Genomic DNA, 19,587 nt, shown 5'->3' with positions numbered 1-19,587 from the left:
GGTTTCACGTTTACAATTGTTGAAATGTAGTCTTGAGCTGCGGTCACTGGCTTGGCAGCTTCTCTCCATCACTGCGCCATCGTCATAAACATGTAATATGAAGTGATATGTGGCACATAGAAAGATTAACTGCCAACATTTTTATCCTGGCGATTGTGTTGTCAATTAATAATTCAAGTCATTGTTGAAGTAATTTGGTGTTCCCAGCTTCTTACACGTGAAAACAAGTCATTTGAAGAGGATATCTTAGACTCTGGAGGGTGTTTCTCACTGTTTCCTGATGTTTTATTGGCCAAATGATTAATCGGTGATGAAAATAATCATCAGTGGGGCTCTAGTTGTCATTTTTGTGCTCTGATGGACGGCTAAATGTGTGAGCAGTTTGGTTTTGTAATACACAGACGTGCTGTTGGTGCTGTTTACCATGTCCTTGTACTGTTTTTAAACTCTGATGTGATAGAAACGGAGGAGAGGGAAGTGGGCAGTGGAAGCAGGGAGAAGCAGGCAGGGAGAGAGAAAATGGGAGATATCGGAGGAGAAAAAGAGGGTGATGATGATGGAAAGAGGCAGAGAGAGGGAGGAGAACAACAGGACAAGGTTGGGAAATTGAGGACTGAGAACATGAGAGGAGGAGTAGGAGGAGGAACATGAAAAAGACAGTGAGGGAACGCCATGTCGCTGGTGCTCGGTGCGGTTATGTAACGTTACCTCCTGCCTACTGCTGATGGCAGAGGAAAGCACGGAGTAACAGCAGTGAATGGCGTGGAGGTGGGTGGCAGCAACAACATCTCAGAGGAAGAGGCAGCCGCAGTATCCATCAGAGGCATATCAAAGGTCAAACTTGCTTTTACCTCCCTGTAATTCCCAGAATTCAACCTGCTACTGATGATCGGTGTTGTTCGCCCGACCGTCGAAGCCTAGAACAACATCCAGGATGTAGTCTCAACAGGGTGGTTTAATCATGTAATTCTTAGTTATTTTTTTTAAAAGCAGTATTGTCCAAAATGTGATGATAATGTAAGTCAAACAAAAGTCGACTGAATTATCACAAACAATCTCTGGTTCCAGCTGCTTAATTCTTCACATTTGCTGTTTTGCTTTGACTTGCATGTGATAGTTAATCGATGGTTTTGGATTTTGGACAAAAGAAGCTATTTGGGGACATTAACGTGGGATTTAGAGCTGTTTCTGTGTGAAAATGAGAAAATAATCAGCAGATTAATCGAGGACAATGATGGTTAGTTGCAGCACTAATGTGTCATGTGGCAGACAGTTGGCAGAGTTGTGAGTGCACGATTACACTCTGGCTGGTAACTGTAAGATGATGACATTTTAAATGCCTCGCAGACATTTTTGGACCATGTTGGACGCTGTACAGTAACTGAGGCTTATTTCAGTAAAAAATAAATGGAGAAAATATTCTGAGGTTATGTTTTGCACTTCTGTTTGGGTTGGTGTTTTAAATGGTTCATTTCTGCCACTGGTGCTAACGCTTCACTGGTTGACATACACATGGCAGTCTGTTGTGGCCGCTGTCGAAAACATGTCCCTCTGTGTTTACATGCAGCACCAGCCATGTACAGTATATGTCAGAGCGTGTATGTGCTCATTGAGCTATAAAGGCAGATGGTTGTCTGGCGGCATCCACAGAAAGAGAAACCAGAGAGAGCCTCAGAGCAGCTGCAGGAAAGCCCTGCGGGAGTCTACTGAGCCGGTTACTGGTCTCTGTGGGCCAGCTGACAGCACACTGTAACAACAGACTGCAACAACACACTGTAACAGCACACTGTAACAGTGCACTGTAACAACAGACTGCAACAACACACTGTAACAACAGACTGTAACAACACACTGTAACAACACACTGTAACAACAGACTGGAACAACACACTGTAACAGCGCACTGTAACAACACAGTGTAACAACACACTGCAACAACACACTGTAACAACACACTGCAACAACACACTGTAACAACACACTGCAACAACACACTGTAACAGCATACTGTAACAACAGACTGCAACAACACACTGTAACAACACACTGTAACAGCACACTGTAACAACAGACTGGAACAACACACTGTAACAGCACAGTGTAACAACGCACTGCAACAACACACTGTAACAACACTCTGCAACAGCGCACTGTAACAGCGCACTGTAACAACAGACTGCAACAACACTGTCACAACACACTGTAACAACACAGTGTAACAACACACTGCAACAACACACTGTAACAACACACTGCAACAACACACTGTACCACCACATGGCAACAACATTGTAACACCACACGGCAACAACACTGTAACAACACACTGTGACAGCACACTGTAAGGCCACACTTAAATAATGCACGGTAACAACACACTGTGACGGGACACTGTAACAGCACAACACACTGTAAAATGCACTGTAACAACACACATACCACTGCAAGGCAGGAACAAACTGAAAACACTCGGTGTCACCACACTGTAACATCCCACTGTAATAACAAGACATGTTGAAACAACACACTGGAACAACACACTATCAAAGCACACTGTAAGGCAGCAACACAATGTAACAATTATCTGTAACAATGCACTAACAACACACTGTAAAGACACACAGTGAGGCAGAAACACTGTAACAGAGCTCTGTACAGCTGCTGTTGGACTGATCCCGTCATTATTTCAGCTCTAAACTGGGATCAGCTGAAATAATAATTGCGTTTTCATTCTGTAACAAAGACAAGAGGATTGTTTAAATTAAATCATGATGGATTCCATGCTGCTAACGTGTTTCACCTGTTTCCATGTACGACACTTTTACATGCACTTACAATGATCACACCAGCCCTCATTACCATCTCCCCCCCGAGGGGTGAGCAGTGGGAGGCAGCGGATGGAGAGAGTGTGATGGCTGAGAGGAGCCTTGTGTTGGAATCCACACAGCAGAGAATAAGTCCGAGTCATTCAAGATACAGAAGACGAGCTTGAGCAGGATCTCACGGCTGTTTTGTAAACACAATCAGCGACCTTTTAGATGCTTATTTCCTGTTTAAGCTCACCGCCTTATGTTTCACTCACTGCTTCTCACTGTACTCTGCCTCATAAGCTCCAGATCTAATTAAAAGTTGTCTGTTTTCCTAGAAGGCTCGGCGGCTGTAATAGTCTCTCCTCCTGCAGTGAGGATGGCGCTGTGATTAGATTCGGAGATACGGGAGCAACATCTGTCAACCGGATGAAACTTATTGGCCAGAATTGTGCTAGATTCCTGCAATTGGACTTGCGGTTACGTCAGCGCTGCTCTGAGTTATAAATCTGTCTCTGATGGTAAGTGGTCGTGTACAGGCTTCACTGGAATATTTAACAATTTCACCAAAGATGGTTCTCAAGGGTTGGACTGTTGCGGTAGTGGAAGCAGTATTCAGATCCTTTACTGAGGTAAAAGCACAATACTTTGTAAAAACACTACATTATAATAAAGTCCCTGTGGTCATTGGATTTAAAATTGATATAGAAACTAGTAATGCTGTGGATTTGAGGTTTAAAATAGCATAAAATGGAAACACCCAAGTGAAAGTGCCTCAAATCCGTACTTGAGTAAATGTACTGGGACTGTGCTGGTTTCAGCTGTTGGCCAAAAAAATCAGCTCAATTCAAACGAACAAACCTCATCTGAATGTGGCCTTTGTGTGCAGCTGAATGCACTTCTGATCACGACTGTATGCATTAAAGTGTTGAGATGAAGTGGAGTGAAAGGAAGGTTATGATGGCAGCTTCCTGAATAGAGAGAGAGAGAGAAAAAAAGGGGCATCCAGCGCTGCAATTGAGCCTTGTTATTCATCGGCCCTCCCCACGTGGTTTTGGATTGGTTTCAGTTTGGTATTCAGAGTATGAAGAGGTCAGCGTGGGCGTCTGGTTGTATTCAGAGAGAGGATCGAAATTTTTTGGCAACAAAGTCGGTTCAATTCATGACTATTTTCAGGCTGAATGACTGCAAGGTTGTGTGTGTACGTTAGCCCGATTATGTGTGTGTTTGTAGACATCTTTAACCTAATGGACACCCGACACACACTGAGGGCAGGGTATTAGAGGTTACTAGCTGGATTAGTTCATTCAGGCTCTGTTGCATTATCACCAGCTCAGCTGTCATTAACTCAGATGTTCCCACAGGGATGAGGCGGTGTGTCCTCCACGGCTAACACACACTCGTACACAGGGCAGTGTTTGCAGAGTGGTCCCGGTCTCTGTCATTTTTAAGGACAGTAGAGGTTCTGCTCTGAGCCGTTTATGTGAGTCAGTGTTTATTTTTGCGCTCGACCCGCCAACACCAACTTTGCGCTGCTGCTCTGGCCGGCCCTAATTACAGAGCGCGATGTTGATCCTGGACTTTCTGCCTGTCAACTATTTATCTTCTGTACCCCGGCAATGACACTGCAAAAAGTGCTCGGTCACACCGTTTGTTGTCTCTGGCCTGGGTAAATATTTGTCTTCATTTTCGGAACCTCTTTTGAGGCCAAACTGTAAAACCCTCAGAATTCCCCATAACGGACCGATCCAAAAATAAAGCGGAGGGAGCTTCCTCTTTGTTCACAGTACAGAGAGGTGAAACGTACAGGCGTCTGTCACTCCGGGGGGGAAGATACTTTTGTCATTTAACGCCCGGCTAGTCATGTTCATGCAACGCAGCAGACTGAGCGCTTGTCAGTTGTCGGCCCGTCTGCCCTGAGCGAGGTGTTCCCCTCCTTTAAAGATCAACGCCGGTCACAGTGAACCCCCCCACAGTGACCTGCTGCAGGCTGAATGTGACTGAGAGCCTGCAGCTTTATCTCAGCCCATCACTGTCAACATCTCTGTCACTCACTCACTGTTTACCAGCCGGGCTCTCTCTGCCACTCCGAGCTACGACTGAGCGGCACAATCGAATGTTGACTTTAAAAATCCTCACTGGATCCTGCAGTTTTCACGGCCACTTCCAGACTCTTGGTTTAACGCCCACACACAGCCTTGAATGTCTTTTTTTTTTTTTCTTGCAGTTTAAAAGAAAAACAATATTGCTGCTGGGTGTCTCAGTTTACCATGGATTTCCTCTGTTAAGATAGAGAACAGCAGTGGTTTTCAGTTTTTAACTCTTAACACGTATTTATTTGCCTACAGTAAATTAAAAAACAGAACCTTTTTATCCAAACAAGGAAATTCATTCGGTCTGAGGCGGCGACAAAAATATGTTATATGTTGTTTTTTTAATGATATAAATTAACTTGGAGGCCACTTGTGGTAGAAAACACAAATCACATTTATTTTATTAAACGTAAATCTACCTGTTACTTTTTTGATTAATCCTTTATTAGTTTTGGCGCTAATTAATAATTCTAAATTCTAATTATACATCAGTCAAAGCATCTTTTTTTCTGTGTTATCCTTAAAAAAAACAAAGATTTCATATCAGTCACTGATAATTTGGTCAGGCACTTGTCACTAATTTATTGTCCTGGTTGTTTTTTGCTCTACAACAAAATGAAGTTTGATGTGGAAGCCTACGAGGTCAAAACACCAAGAACTTATTTCTCACTGGAGTCAGAGACGTTTTGTGTCCAGTGACCAAAACCTCTGAATTCTTAAACTATATTAATAAACACAAGCGTGAATCTGGGAATATATTTGGTTTCAGTCGTACTTCAGAGTATCTTTGTACATCTTCAAATGTGTTACGTGTCTGAACACATAACCACATGCTAAAACTATAGATTTTAAACAAGATCTAAGAGACATTTTAATCCCGAACAAACAGACACTTTCAGAAGACTCGGTCATGTGAAGCACACTGAAAACAAACTGAAACTGTAAAGCGGTAAAGTTGTAAAATCATTGTTGAAAAGGAACAGAAAGAGAAGCCGTAGGACGAAAGTTGGATGTAATAAAAATTAGTAAGCGTCTGTGAGTCGTCCTCACCCGGTGAGAGAGCTGTTGGGCAACCAGCAGTTGGCAGGGCGCACTAAATTCCTCCCCCTCCGACACAAACAGAGGGAGGGAGGGAGAGCGAGAGAAGGATCCCCTGGAGGGTGCCAAAGCCGGTTTAAGTGACGTCACCCGGCCTGCTCTGTTTGGGCAGGCCCTCCTCCTCCCCTTTACCTCCCTCCCCACCCCCCCTCTCTCTTCCTGGGCCTTACAGGAATTCCCCTCCTCGTCACATTATTCTGAGGAAACCGCTGGCCACGCCCCGCCGCACGGCCCCAGCTGATAGGGCGGAAACACAGACTTGTGACTGCTTGTGTTGACACAGGAGTATGTGTGCACTTGTTGTTCTTTCTCCAGTTGCCTTTTGTTTGCGAACAAAAGGAGCCTCTGCATGTTTGTGCCATGAAACAACAGCTGGTAAGAACATTTTGTCCTATAGACCGTTGTGAAACACTCGGAAGTACCCAGAGATGTATGCTGCATTATTCAGAGTGATAAAGTGACTGTTTGCCCTGCGCTGAGAGGGGTTTGAGTAAGTCAGTGGTGAGGTTGAGGTCAGATGTGTGTAACAGCTGCAGTTTGTTTTTTTTTTTTTTTGGTGGTGCTTTTCTACCGACTTCTACAGCAACATCTCCTCTGTCGTCAAACTGAGCGTGGCAGCTCTCGTCAGAGTGAACGACACAGACAGGAAGCAGTCAGCGTGCTGTCACTCAACCGTTGCTCCACGGCAACCAACAACAAGTGGGCAGAGGGACGGCCGAGCCTCAGGGACCAAGAGAAAGAAAGAAAGAAAGAAAGAAAGAAAGAAAGTGTTCCTTCCTTCTTTCACTGTTGTTAAGTACTGCTCCTTCAACTGAGGCACCGCTGCTTTCAGTTTTGATCCGACAGGCCCTGCGGGAATCCACGGCTGCTCAATAGAAACTGACTGATGTGTAAGTCCTGCGTTTAATTTGTGATGAGGTTTTTATTGCTCTACCGGTTGTGTGTCTGGCAAAAGTCTCTTAAATAAATGTTGTATCTTTGAAATGCATAGAATAATGGGAACCAGTGGGCCGAGTATTTACTGCTGCCTAGGAAGTTGTGTTTTCACCTGTGTCCGGTTGTTGTTGTTGCTGGTTTGGTTTGTCAGCAGTGCTGCATAAAGAGACAGTTCCAGAAATCCTTTCTCACTTTCTTTATAATGCGAGATGGGCCTTGGCAGAGGTATGCGCTCTACTGTGAGTGTCATACAAATTGTTTGTTGTCATTCTATGGGTGATGTGTTTGACTATTTCTTGTTAGTTATTTAGTCCAGTTACAACAACAGCGTGACAAGGAGAGGTGTTTAAAACACTGAATGCTATCACGTCATCACCACCGTTATTTTGCCCAAAATATAAACGTGTTGACGTGTATTCGTATGTCATTTATTTCATTTATGTAGCATGAACTTTTTCATGAACTATTTCATTATGCAACCCAATGTTGTATATGATGATTAAATGACCTTGGAGATCTTAGATTTAGTAACCTTCAGACACTCTGCTGGATATTTCCCTCCATTTCCAGTCTTTATATGCTAAGCTAACTGACTGCTGGCTGTCAAAACAATCTCAGCACAAGGTCCATGAAGTGGCTTTACAGGAGCTTTTGATCATAGTACACGGTCTTCCTCAGCACATTGTAGAAATTGTAGATATATTCATTTTTGTTATTTCTTATTTATGTATTAATCCTAATTCCAGACAAATAAACAACTCTCAAGAAACTAAACTTTACAATAAATGGTGAGCAAGTTTCTTCTGATATCCGAGTCCTAAGAATAAAGAAACATCAATATTCACTGTAACTGTGAAAATAAACAGATTATTTCTGTTTACTATCATATAAAACGAAAGAACAGAGAGGTTTGCATTTAAGAAGCTGAAACCACAGAATTTGATTTTTTTTTTTTAATTCAAAGAATTACTCCTCACAGAAATTTAGATTAAATTAAATTTCTATTAAAAGCAGATTTCAGCTGTAATTCACGTGATTACTCAATATAGGTCTAAACTGCGTATGACCCCCTCCCTCCCTCCACCTTCTTCTTCTTCCTCCTTCACTGACGCAAAGAGCTTACTGTATGTGTCCTAAAATTAGTTTTTGCTCTGCAACGAATCAAATGTGCTTCCTGTCCCACGAGGCCCGTCGTGGCGTCGTCTGACGACAGACTGGCCATCAGTCGCTGAGCTCGGTTAGTTATGTGTCACAGCCCTCGCGGCCCAGGGGGGAACTCAAGACGCTGACTGAATCAAGTTTGACGTGCAGCTTGTTTTACTTCCACTTTTTTTTAAACTCCGCAAAGAAAGAAGTGGGTGTTTGTGTACAGTGGAGGGGCCGCCGCTGAATCGCAGTGACTGTTTCACGTCTGTTCATAAACGTTTAGGCTCAAACACCGACTGAAATTAAAAGGGAAAAGCTGAAAGAGTTCAGTTCAAGGCTTTTTTAAGAGAAGCAGCTCTGTGCCAGAGCTGAAACGATAAGTTGAAACATAAGTGGCAATGACTTTGATAATGGAGTGAATGTTGAAGTTCCAGTTTCTCACGTGTGAGCATCAGCAGAAGAAGTATTTAATTTATCTCTACTTTACACTTTGACTTCACTACTTCATTTCAGAGGGAAATATCATGTTTACCCATCAATGTTATTTGCGGTCTTCATCAGCATCACATTTTATAAAGTTGCATCTCACATTTCAATATTTATCACCTGCGATTCTGTCGTAACAGCAGGTGAGCCGCATGTGGTGGAAGCTTGTTTTTATTGGTATTGTTGTGTGACAACAACGTGTAAAACACTTTGCAGGAGCGATGTATCACCAGAGAACATCTCTTTATGCAAACATGTGTGATTGACAGTAGACGGGATGGGTAGAGCGAGCGAGGACTGTCCACTAATTGATTGCAGATGTCATCATTCTCTCTGATGGATAAAAGAAATGAAAGAATATCCTCAGTATTGTGTCGAATATTGATATTTTCAAGGGACTGAAGCATTTTAAAATGATGCAAGTGAAGCAGGAGGAATCTAAAACAAAGCACTCAGACTGGTCCTGCTCTCCCTGCAGCCTGGAGATCAGCTGCTGACTGCTAAGCATCAAGGTGGAGGGAGGGAAGGAGGGAGGGAGGGAGGCAGCAGGCGAGCTGTTTACCCTCCACTGGGGGAGAATGTTTATGTGCAGCATTAAACTGCATGTTGAATAGCAACGCTGGAGCTGGGGCAGGTATGAGTAAAAAAAAAAAATAATAATAATACAGCATTAACTAGAGCTCCGGGCACGCAGCTTTTAATAATGTATAGCTGTAAAGGGGGAGAGATGTTGATCTTGTACACAGAGCAACAAACACAAGACGAACAATACATGCAATGTTATTACATGTCTGAATTACCTGTTGTTGTTTTTTTATAAGAACACCAATTAGAGAATGTGTTTAGAGGTGAAGTTCCTACTCATTCCTCGTAATAATTCGTGACGAGGCTGCAAACACCCAGTGAGCAAATGAAATATTGATCACACTCCCTCCTGCGTACACACACACACACACACACACACACACACACACACACACACACACACACACACACAGACAAAGACAGTGGTTTGGTGCTGTATCTGTACAGTACTGCTGCCCCCGCAGGAAACTGTAGGTGGAAGAAGCAGCAGACTGGAGGCCACTGATTATTGGGACTGCGTGGGCACCCTTGTGAAAAATTGATATAACGAGAAACCTACCGGGTGGGTAGAAAAGCGTGTGTGTGTGTGTGTTTGTGTATGTGTGTAGGGGGATTAATGGTGCGGGCGGAGTTGAACGTGAGTGTGAATATTACCCTCCAAAATCATTTTCAGAACACAAACACATTTAACCTTCCTCCCCGAAAATCTGCCTTGCACCAAAATAGACAAAAAAACAGTCAGACTGCAAACACAATCCAGAGCAGCGGAGCCAAGAAACACTAAATAATGATTTCCTTCCCTCGCAGTCACAAATTGTGGAAGGTGTGAAGCCCGGTTGGTGACGTAGTAAAAAAAATCACGAGCTTCCAAGAGAAGTAAGAATAGAATCAGCAGATAGCACTTATTTTCATTACTGATTCATCTCTCTCTCTGTCTTAGTTAATCATCACCCTGGGTCACAAATTCAGTTTGAGAGGTCTTGAGATTTTTCATAAGATTTGGACAGAAGCAAAGGAAAACAAAAAGAAAAGAAATAAAGGCATTTCAAGGCATCACCTTGGAATTTGAAACTGTGACGGGCGCTCATTATTTTTGTAACTTTAAAAGTTAGTAGCAGCCCCAGAAACTCCATCACAACTTGCCATCGTGTCGTCTTTAAATGTGGCGGGACATTTTTGAGCCCCAAAATGGACGACATAAAAACTTCACATTTTAGAGACTGAAACCGGCAAATATTGGACGTTTTCTCTCACGTTTCCTTTATTAAAATGTCAGTAGAATGAAACCTACATGTGGTCACACCATTTAAATGCACAGGATGTAACTTCTACCATTAGGGGGGTTTCTCAATTAGCTGTTGTACTGGAGTTGTTGTCTTCATTGTTAAACAGAATGTGCAGCGAACTGCGATGAGTAATCACACTCCATCTTGAGTTAGCAACACTACTAATAGTAAACAAAAGAGTGGCTAGCTACTTTGCAGATTTCGTTTCTCACTCCGACGTATTATCTGGTGTTTCCCCGGAAGACATAGCAATTAAATTGAGACAGTGTAGGAACTAAACAGTTCTAGATTCAGAAATCAATGTATCGATTAGAACTTATCAGGATGGGAGAGGAGGGGAGCTGTCGGGGTTAGAGCAAGTCAGGAATTCATAGGAGGGGTCATTCTTAAAGTGTTGGCAGAAAGTTAGACAGGCTGAGCGTTATTGTCCTGTAAACCATCAGAGGGTCACTGGCCCGGAGGAGTCACGTCAACACAAACATCACAGGGTCATCGCTTTGGGGAAAGTATGATTAACCGCTGTCATGAAGTCTGTAACCACTATTCTACTGGGAACACAACTTTGATAACTTCACATCATACCGCTATCAACTAAGTCAACTAATGCTCAATTTTTTGGGACCAATGCCGATAACAATATTAGGAGCATAAATATTCTGATATTGATGTATTGCTGAAATACACACATTTTTTTTGCACTGATAGCTCAACAAGAAATCTGTTCAAATTTTACTGGACCTATTAGATCAAATTATGACAATGATACGATTCATCACGCGGAGGTTGTGACGCGTCCACGTCTTTCAAAAGGGCTTGATGTGAACAGGTTACACTAGCTACTGTTGCTGTGCTACATATCTCTTCATTAACAAATGAAATATTGTTACCATTGTTTGTTGTAGTTACTGTCACCAGGTTAGAGATGTGTTGTTGTCACGAAATCTCAATATCTCAAACTCGAACAGATGGAAAATCAAAATTCCTGAAAAATGTCCTGAATTCCTTCATTTCCTTGAGCACATTTGAGCTGACAGCAAATCTAGCTCCATCAGTAACTCTACACCTTCTCCTCTGCTTCCATCTCCATCTTTCATCTCTCCGTCCTTCTGTGTTGATTAGATCTGATACAGCGAGCCACTCCAGCTCCCAGTCCACCTAATGTGAGGGAGGAGAGGGAGAGGGAAGTCACTCTGCGCTCCCTCTTAGCCAGCTGATGATGATAGACTGCGGGGTAATGGGACACTCTGGTATGTCGGGGGATTCCTCTGCTCTGCATCATCGTCTGTCCATGATTACTAAGGGAGTGCGCATCGTACTTCCTGTGGCAGCGCTCTCGGTCTCGTCTCTGCTTTTGGACGGATGCATCTCCCTCAAGGCCTCTTTGTACGGGTGTGTCCGTGAAGATGAAGAATGTGTCAGATGCTGTCAGTAACCCTTATGGCCACTTATTGCATGGGTCAGCTGCTGAGGGCTGCAGAAAATGCTGCGTCTCCTCCACAGGCCACAAGAAGAAAGCTGAGATAAGATCAACAGACTTCCCTTAAAGGTGACAGGGAATTCTGCAAAGCTCATGCTTCTCCCAGCTGTTGTTGTGACTATTATAGGAGGAGACGTCCTTGTGTAATAATAGAGTTATTGTCATATGATTGCATCTTTTCACTGAGTGAGGCTGGGTTTTTTTTTCACAGTTGGCTATGAATGTTATATAAAACTGTAATTATATAAATTCAGGCTTTTCTAACACAGCTCGGGATTAATCTGCAAAATACACATTATTTGTTTGGGCTGGAAAACATCCTTCATGTCGCGTCATCAGGTTCCCAGCAGCTGATGAGACATCCATGTTTCACATGTTTACATTCCGTGATGTCACCTGTATATATTTAAAATATATATTTAAATCTTTATTTTTTCATTTTTACTTCTACTTTTTTTACACTCATTGTGGATAGAGAGTAACAGAATTTCAATTCTCTGTATGTCTTGCACATATTGCAGCATTGACAATAAAGCCAACTTTGAACTTTGAACTTTGAACTTTATCCTCAGATTGTTTTGTCTGAGTTCAGTTTAAAACCAAAACATATTCAAGCTGCCGTTACGTAAGACTAAACTGAACTAACTTTTACAACAATTAATCCACATACCAGAAATGATGCAGATGAACTTAATGTTCATTAACTAACCGATTCCAAACTGGTCGCTTCAGCTCTGATGTACAGTTTTCCTTTTAAAGGGTAAAGTGAAAAAGAAAAAGTAGTATAAAACCAATTGTAGCTCAAGAGGAAGCTTCTTATAATCTGATAAACTTCCTCCAGTGATGTCATTCAGTGGCTGAGATGCATCGTGGGTAATGCAGGCACCACATTTTGATTTTCATTGCACTCCTGTAACACTGTTGCATTAATGCAGTTTAAAATCAAATGATCAGATATGAACCGGAGATATTGCCTTTCTTATTTCATGCTCTGTTCTTCCTTTTCAAACCATAGCACCCACAGTATATCACCCATAATGCACCTGGGGCTGTTCCAGTTTCCATTTTATGGTGGGAAGCAACCAGCATTAAACCAACCAATATGATTAATGAAACAAAGCGGAAAAGATTTTTTTTTTTTTTTACAGGGTTTAATCATATGTGTATTATTATAACGATAACCACTTAACCACTGAGTGACATCACTGGAGACAATTTATCAGATTACATGCAGCTTCCTCTGGAGCCACAAAAAGCTTTGTGCTACTTTTTCACATTGTACTCCTCAACACACGAAAACACGTTATTGTGTGAGATTGGTGGGGCTACAACTAACTATTATTGTCAATATTGATTAATCTGTTGCTCTTTATATTCACAAAACCTTGAAAAATGCCCAGCAGGCATCAGGAAGATCAATGTCTGAAACATCTTCAGTTCACTATGAGACAAACAAAATCAGCAAATCTGTTCTGGAGGAAATGACTGAATTATCAAATAGTTTCTTATTAATAATTTGACTATCGACTCTACATTAATGTTTCCATCTGCGCGTTGTGTCTGTTTTCGTCTACTGGAAATCGTCTTCGTTAGTGACTGTTCTCAGAATGCATCAGCCAGTGCGAGGGTGTGTTTGATGTGAGTGTGTGCGTGTGTTTGCACACAGCCGGGCGTGTACAGCAGGCTGGTGGAGGTGCTCGAGTTACATAATCTCCATCTCCCTCCCGCACAGTGACAGGGAAGGGGGCAGCTGCCGACTCCCATCTCGTCATCTTCAGCCTGCTGAGGCATCTCTCTCTGCTCTCTCCTCTCCAAACACAACACGCTACACTGTGCAGTCCACATCCAGCTGGCAGCGCACCCAGACATCAACCTGCTATCGTCCAAACATCAAACCTAATCCTCCTGGCAGCTCCAGCTTCACTGTATGTTTGTGTGAGCTTACTCCACGGCTTTAACACTTGCGCTGCCATTCGTCTTGATGCATTAAACGTGTTGTGATAAAGTTGCTTGCTGTGAACTGGTTTGCTGCAGTGCTGCTGGACGCCCATCAGCCCACACACTGAGGTCCACTGGCATTGTTCAGGCCTGTTGCTGGTATACTGGTGTTGTGTCGTGCATACTGATTACACCTCAACCCTCACAGATGCTGTTTTTGCAAAACAACTCATCCTCCCCGTGGTCCTTCAACATATATCTTTGATGCTAGCAGAAGCCAAAGCACCATGTGAACGCCGTGCATATGGACTCCATGAAAAGCTGCCACTATGCTGTTGATGGCCGCCATTTGGCATGTTGAGGCCCAGCAGGGCAGGCTGTTGAGCAAAATATGAATGTGTTACAAGCTGGCAATAAGGGGAGGAGGGTGTGTGGAGCCTGGTGGTTGTTTGTCAGCCAACAGGCGGAGCAGGCTCTCAAGGGGATCCAGTGCCAGGCAGTGGTGCTGAAGATGGCTCTTTGCTGTAATGTAATATTGTTATTCATTAAACAGGCAGAGGTCTACACACACAGGTCTATTAAGTCCATTCTCCAAAGGGCGAATCTAGTGCTCTAGCTCATTAGCATGTGTTTGTATCTGCGGCCATGTCTTGACTGATAATCTTCTGTCAGACGCCTTAATGGACTTGAGATGGGCCTCCCCTCCTACTGAGCAGCCCCCTGGCCACAACTGATGTCTTGTAAATTCACATCAGGTGGGCGTTGGGATTCAAAAAGCACGCACGTTTCCCTGTGTGGTGACGTCACTTTCGGTCCTCGGGGCACAAATAATCACATCTCATCCTCAACGGCGCAGAGAGAGGAGTGGGCTGGAAGATTCAGGGAGGGGAGGCGTTTGCATTAAAGATTCGTGGTTGTCATGACAGCGACCAGCGCGGAGACTGAATCCCTCGCCCACCTGCCTAATTGACATGCACACGCCCACTGCGGCCCCTCCCCGCCTGATCCCTGCGTATCGTTATATATCACGTTGCACGGGGATCAGGGATCATGAGTCGGACATCTTGAGATGCTTCACCGCTGCTCTGTTTGATTGTCCTCACCCACATTTATAGCACTGAGGAGAGTTATTAGGGAGATCAGGTAGATAAAGTAGGGAAGGAAGATTGAACAAGACAAATGGTAACAGATGTGGATTGATTTTCTTTTGTGATTTGATCAAGATGCACTATCACAACCACATGTTTAAGCATACTGACTCATATTCTACTAAATTATTAAAGACACCTTACTTGCTTTTACCTCATGTTAAAGTGTACTGAGCCCCTTAGGCAAGAGAATCAATGTGCTTTGCAGGTTGTGGGTGATATTTTGTGTCATTTATTGGTTGGAAGCAGCTTTAACTCCAGCAGAAAGAATTACAGTGTAACTTGTCTGCAGTGTGTTCAGTAGACAGTAAACAGTTTTGTTTTAAGCGAGGCCTTCTTGTGTTCACCACCCTCACACTGTTTTTTTTCTCCCTGCCCTCAAATTTCGTGGTCATGTTCCACAATCAGCTCTGGTTTTCATCACCGACAGCACGCAACATTTGTGTACATTCCTTTTGTTTTCCTGTGGTTACAGGACAATTGCACACAGCTCGGATGAAATATGTAGCCATCACCCAGGCCACCTCAGAAACCCCAACAACCATAATGAGGGAAATATGAACAACCCTATAATCATTCCCTGCTGTCTTAATAACTCGGGCGCTGTGGATGGAATATTTTTTCTGTCCTTTTTGAGGGTAACTCTGCTGCGTCCCTTTCCACTCATTTGGGCTGGTGTTTCCTGTTCTTTTCCATGCTTCGGAGCTCGACTTCATGGGTGTCATTCAGTATGAGGGGTCTTGTTCGTGGTTTGTTATGTAAGACATGCAATCTGATCTATAGCAGCTTCTACCATAAAGAACCACTAATAAGATTTTTGTTGGGCAGTAATCACTTACGCCTCGGTTTGCCAGTGCGGTCTAATACAAGACATATGTATCAAGCTGTGCAAACAATGAAGCGTATGCTAGCAAACATCTACCTTCAAATCTTCTAACCGCTAAAATAAGCATTTATTATCTCAAATTGGTTTGCAATAACGGAGCCGTTTACTCGAGGAAGCTGCGAGGTTGAACCGCGGTAACTCTGAGGGAAGCTCCTCTCTGTTTGGTGGAACACCATGCCAGCGCCGCTGCCAGGAAAACACAGCCTACCTGATTCCTGTTGGCGAGGGCGTTCACATGGTCACACAGCTCTCGCTCCTCTCTGTCTACCTCTCTGTCAAACACACGCACATAAACAAACACTCTGCCCTCTCCTCATGAGCCTCGGTTGCTGTGTTTCTGCTGGCAGGGTGCCTTTGTTTTCCTCCACGGCAGCGCAGGGGTGGGGACGCATTATGTAATCTGTGGCGTGTGCCTGAGATATACAGAGGAATAGAGAGAGAGATGGAGAAGGGTGTGACTAAAGTAACACACACACATATGATGACATAATCTACTGACCTCCTCTGTGGCCTGCTCGTGTCCACCCCTCCCCTGAGTATTCCCGGCATCGCACTGTGATTTTGGGAACCACAGAACATCCTCTTTCACCGTCCATTAACATTTGTGCAATCTGGGGCAAAAGTTGTTACCATTGGTCCTTGAGGAGTCGTCTTGCACTCGAATGTCATGTGCAGGGCACCGAAGCCACAGTGGGTTTATTTTTTCCATCCAGTTTCCATGGTCATGGGAGACAAAAAACATGCAAAGCTTCTCCAGTAATCGCCCATTTTCCTCAGTGGCTAATGTGTGTTTCATACACATCCATATGTAGGAGGCTTGTTGCTTTTTTTGTTTACTAATTTACACAAAAAAGTTTTTTTTTTTTTCCAAAGAAGCAGATTAGTTTCATCCATAATCCACCCATAATACATCCATAAGTTTCTTTGTTTCTTCGACCAGAAGAAAATGCAAAATGCAGTGAGACTAGACACAGAGGATTCTGCAGCAGAGCCTAAGTAAAGAATTTCTGAATTCATTTATTATTTCATCGGCAGCTGGACTCAAATACACCTACTTTGTACAGATCACCATGTTCTATCCTGACGTTATAGTAAACAAAACTGAGTGCCGGCGGCTCAGGATATGTTCTGTATGTTTGTGTGATAGAAAGTGAAAAGATGAAAAAAGGAAAAAAAGTGTGCATGGGTTTTTGTATCATTTTTGCAAACCACTTCACTGTTTTACTGGTTGTTGTGTAAACTAAAAAGATAAATTATTTTTTTGTTTTCAATCAAAAATGAAACCTAATGCACCTTGGACACATTTAGTATGTGAACAAACCTCCTCCCACAGCCGAAGGTAGTGACCCTGCAGAGGCAGGAAAACAGAGGGTTTACCTCGTCTCTCTGCCTCTATTCCACTGTGTATTAGCCATTCACGCCACATTAAGCAGTGTATATAATTAATATTGATTACAGCAACACACAGCGAATCCTGCGCCACTTCCCACTCATCCATATGCTTCATACAGAAACGGGTTCTTCACCTGCTGGATTGTGACATGTGGAGTACCTGAGAGGAATGAATTTGACCCCCCTCAGGGGTGTAAACAGCATTTAAATATGCAAATATATCTGTAGGTTGTGATAATGAGAATGAACCCACCATATTGACTTATTTGCTTAACTTAACCTGCATATCACACACGTCCGTGGTGTTCTTTCTTTAAGTGGGTGTGCTTGATCGTTGACTGTGTGCACATAGGCTTGCCCCCCTCATGATTACAATAGTTTCCATAATGGAACAGCGCACTCGCTCAGCTATGGAAGAATATCTGTTTTTCATTTGAAAGACCTTCATCCTGCTGCAGCCGTGTGGGAAGCATCCCCAGTATCATTAGTTACGTTCTGCGCTGCCTTCACTGTGGAGCAGGAGTGTGTATGTGTGCGTGTGTGTGCATCTGTGCTGAAAATGGTTTCTGTTCTTGTCTTACAGATAAAATTGAGGAGGCACAGAAAGAGCTTAAAGATCCCAAAGCCGCACAGAAAGGTAAGAGATATTTGACGAGGAAATATGTGTTTTATCTTTTTTATTTGCATGGCAGTTTGTTTGTTTTCTCATTCACCACCGGGCAGTTGAGAATTAATTAAATGTATGATTAAACCTAAAATAGTTTTTCCAGCACAAAACACATTCAATAGTCTTATCAATAGTAACAATTGTTACAAAAGTCAGTTTGGTTGATAATTATTTTACTAGCTCTACTTACATTACAATCACTTGCCTCATAGGGTAATCAGATAATTAGAGGATTTAAAATGTGTGATCATATAGAAGGAAGGAATAAAATAAAGCTTCACTATTTCTTTACAGAATTTCCTGATTGGGTGAAATAGTTTTTTCATTCAAAGCACAAAACAAATACAATTCACTGGAATGCAAAATGTTTGTCACTGGTGTGCAAAATGTTTACATGGTGTGTGTGTGTGTGTGTGATTGTATTATTGATGCATCAGAAGAATTATTCAGGATTATGAAATAATTAATTGTCCTTTAAGGAGTTTTATATTTATATGCAGACTGAGTTAAAATAATTGTTTACTAGTTGTTACTAAACCAGATCCTGTCTGGATTTTTTCAGCAACCTTCCCACTTAATGTTTCTGCTTTAGGAAAACTATTTGCACTATTAAAATTTTACATTCCTGAGTGAATATTTAATAGCAGCAAGGTTTTAGGTCAGTACTGGCACAAACATTGTTTTTAATATCTTTCACCCTGAATGTGCTCTTGTTCTTCAGCAGTGACCTGACATAATTATAATGTTATGCTGCAACACCAAGTTAATGACTATTTTGTTTCACAGAAAATAATCTTTTTCTAAATTTGATTATACAAACAGAGTAGTGTTTTCATATATAAGGAACACTACATTGCAGTAACACTACAATGATGCCAATTCTACACACATAAAGAACATTTTGTTTTGTGAAGTGGTTGTTATGTACTTTGTTCAAATAGAGAAACCAGTTTTGTTGAGCCGAAGCAGCTTCATTGTCTCCATTTAAGCTTTGCTACAACATTGTCCTTAAAAGCACCCATCTTATTTATGGGACATGCGAGCTTTGATTGAATCATGCGCGGTAAATGAGGTGAGACAGAGGCGCTAAATAAAACAAGCACAAATAAGAATATCTCAATCCACCTCTCACAGTACAGCAGGTACTGGTGTCAGGGCCCACCAGTCAAAGGTTAATCCCTAATGGGATAACGGCCCAGAAGTTAATTCTTTTACAAGCTCTTTCACACTTCATCATTAAGGTTAAACATTGAGATCACATTCTTTATACGGTAATCAAAAAGTTAAAGGATTTAAAATGTGTGATCATTGAGAAGAAGGTAAAATAATATCAATCTTAAATCTTGATTGGATGGATTTTAATTTTATCCAAATATGCCTAAACAGCTTTTTTTCTAACAACGTAAGTTAAAGCTGAACACTGACACTTAAAAATGCTGTTTGTTTATGCAGTGTATTTTTTTGTTTTGATGGAAAAGCTGCGGTGAAGTCATGGAATCTCTTTTGAAGACTTGTTCCAGTAGTGGGAAGGAAGAACTAATCCTTTTCCCATGTCTCTCAGAGGTTGTTGATACAAATGTGCTTCTTTGTGAGGAGTGTTTTAGATTGAGTTGTTAAAAGTCACAGGGTTTGCTTTGAGTTC

The 19,587-nt window shown here is 42.4% G+C and overlaps 1 protein-coding gene and 1 long non-coding RNA gene across 13 annotated transcripts in view; one reads left to right on the top strand and one right to left on the bottom strand.

Annotated features, from left to right (window-relative positions):
• LOC119017067 overlaps positions 1–19,587 on the bottom strand; it is an 84,020-nt gene that overhangs the window by 1,760 nt on the left and 62,673 nt on the right. For 4 of the 7 annotated variants that reach the window (XR_005074327.1, XR_005074325.1, XR_005074329.1 and 1 more), the window contains one exon: positions 16,095–16,299. The exons of 2 other annotated variants lie outside the window; for them this stretch is intronic. This is a non-coding gene — a long non-coding RNA (uncharacterized LOC119017067). Of the gene's footprint in view, positions 1–708; positions 918–16,094; positions 16,300–19,587 lie in introns of all 7 variants that reach the window. One more of the 7 variants, XR_005074330.1, reaches the window with a different exon arrangement.
• hivep1 (HIVEP zinc finger 1) overlaps positions 1–19,587 on the top strand; it is a 60,729-nt gene that overhangs the window by 28,787 nt on the left and 12,355 nt on the right. For 4 of the 6 annotated variants that reach the window (XM_037093473.1, XM_037093472.1, XM_037093470.1 and 1 more), the window contains exon 3: positions 17,862–17,915. In XM_037093473.1, the coding sequence (XP_036949368.1) occupies positions 17,862–17,915 (54 nt within the window). Of the gene's footprint in view, positions 1–6,252; positions 6,374–6,581; positions 6,889–17,861; positions 17,916–19,587 lie in introns of those variants that run through there. The other 2 variants (XM_037093474.1, XM_037093469.1) reach the window with 2 other exon arrangements.

The sequence above is a fragment of the Acanthopagrus latus genome, chromosome 3 (genome assembly GCF_904848185.1).
Source record: "Acanthopagrus latus isolate v.2019 chromosome 3, fAcaLat1.1, whole genome shotgun sequence".
NCBI lineage: Eukaryota > Metazoa > Chordata > Actinopteri > Spariformes > Sparidae > Acanthopagrus > Acanthopagrus latus.
The sequence above is the reverse complement of the archived record's forward strand: the minus strand, read 5'-3'. Positions and strand labels throughout refer to the sequence as shown.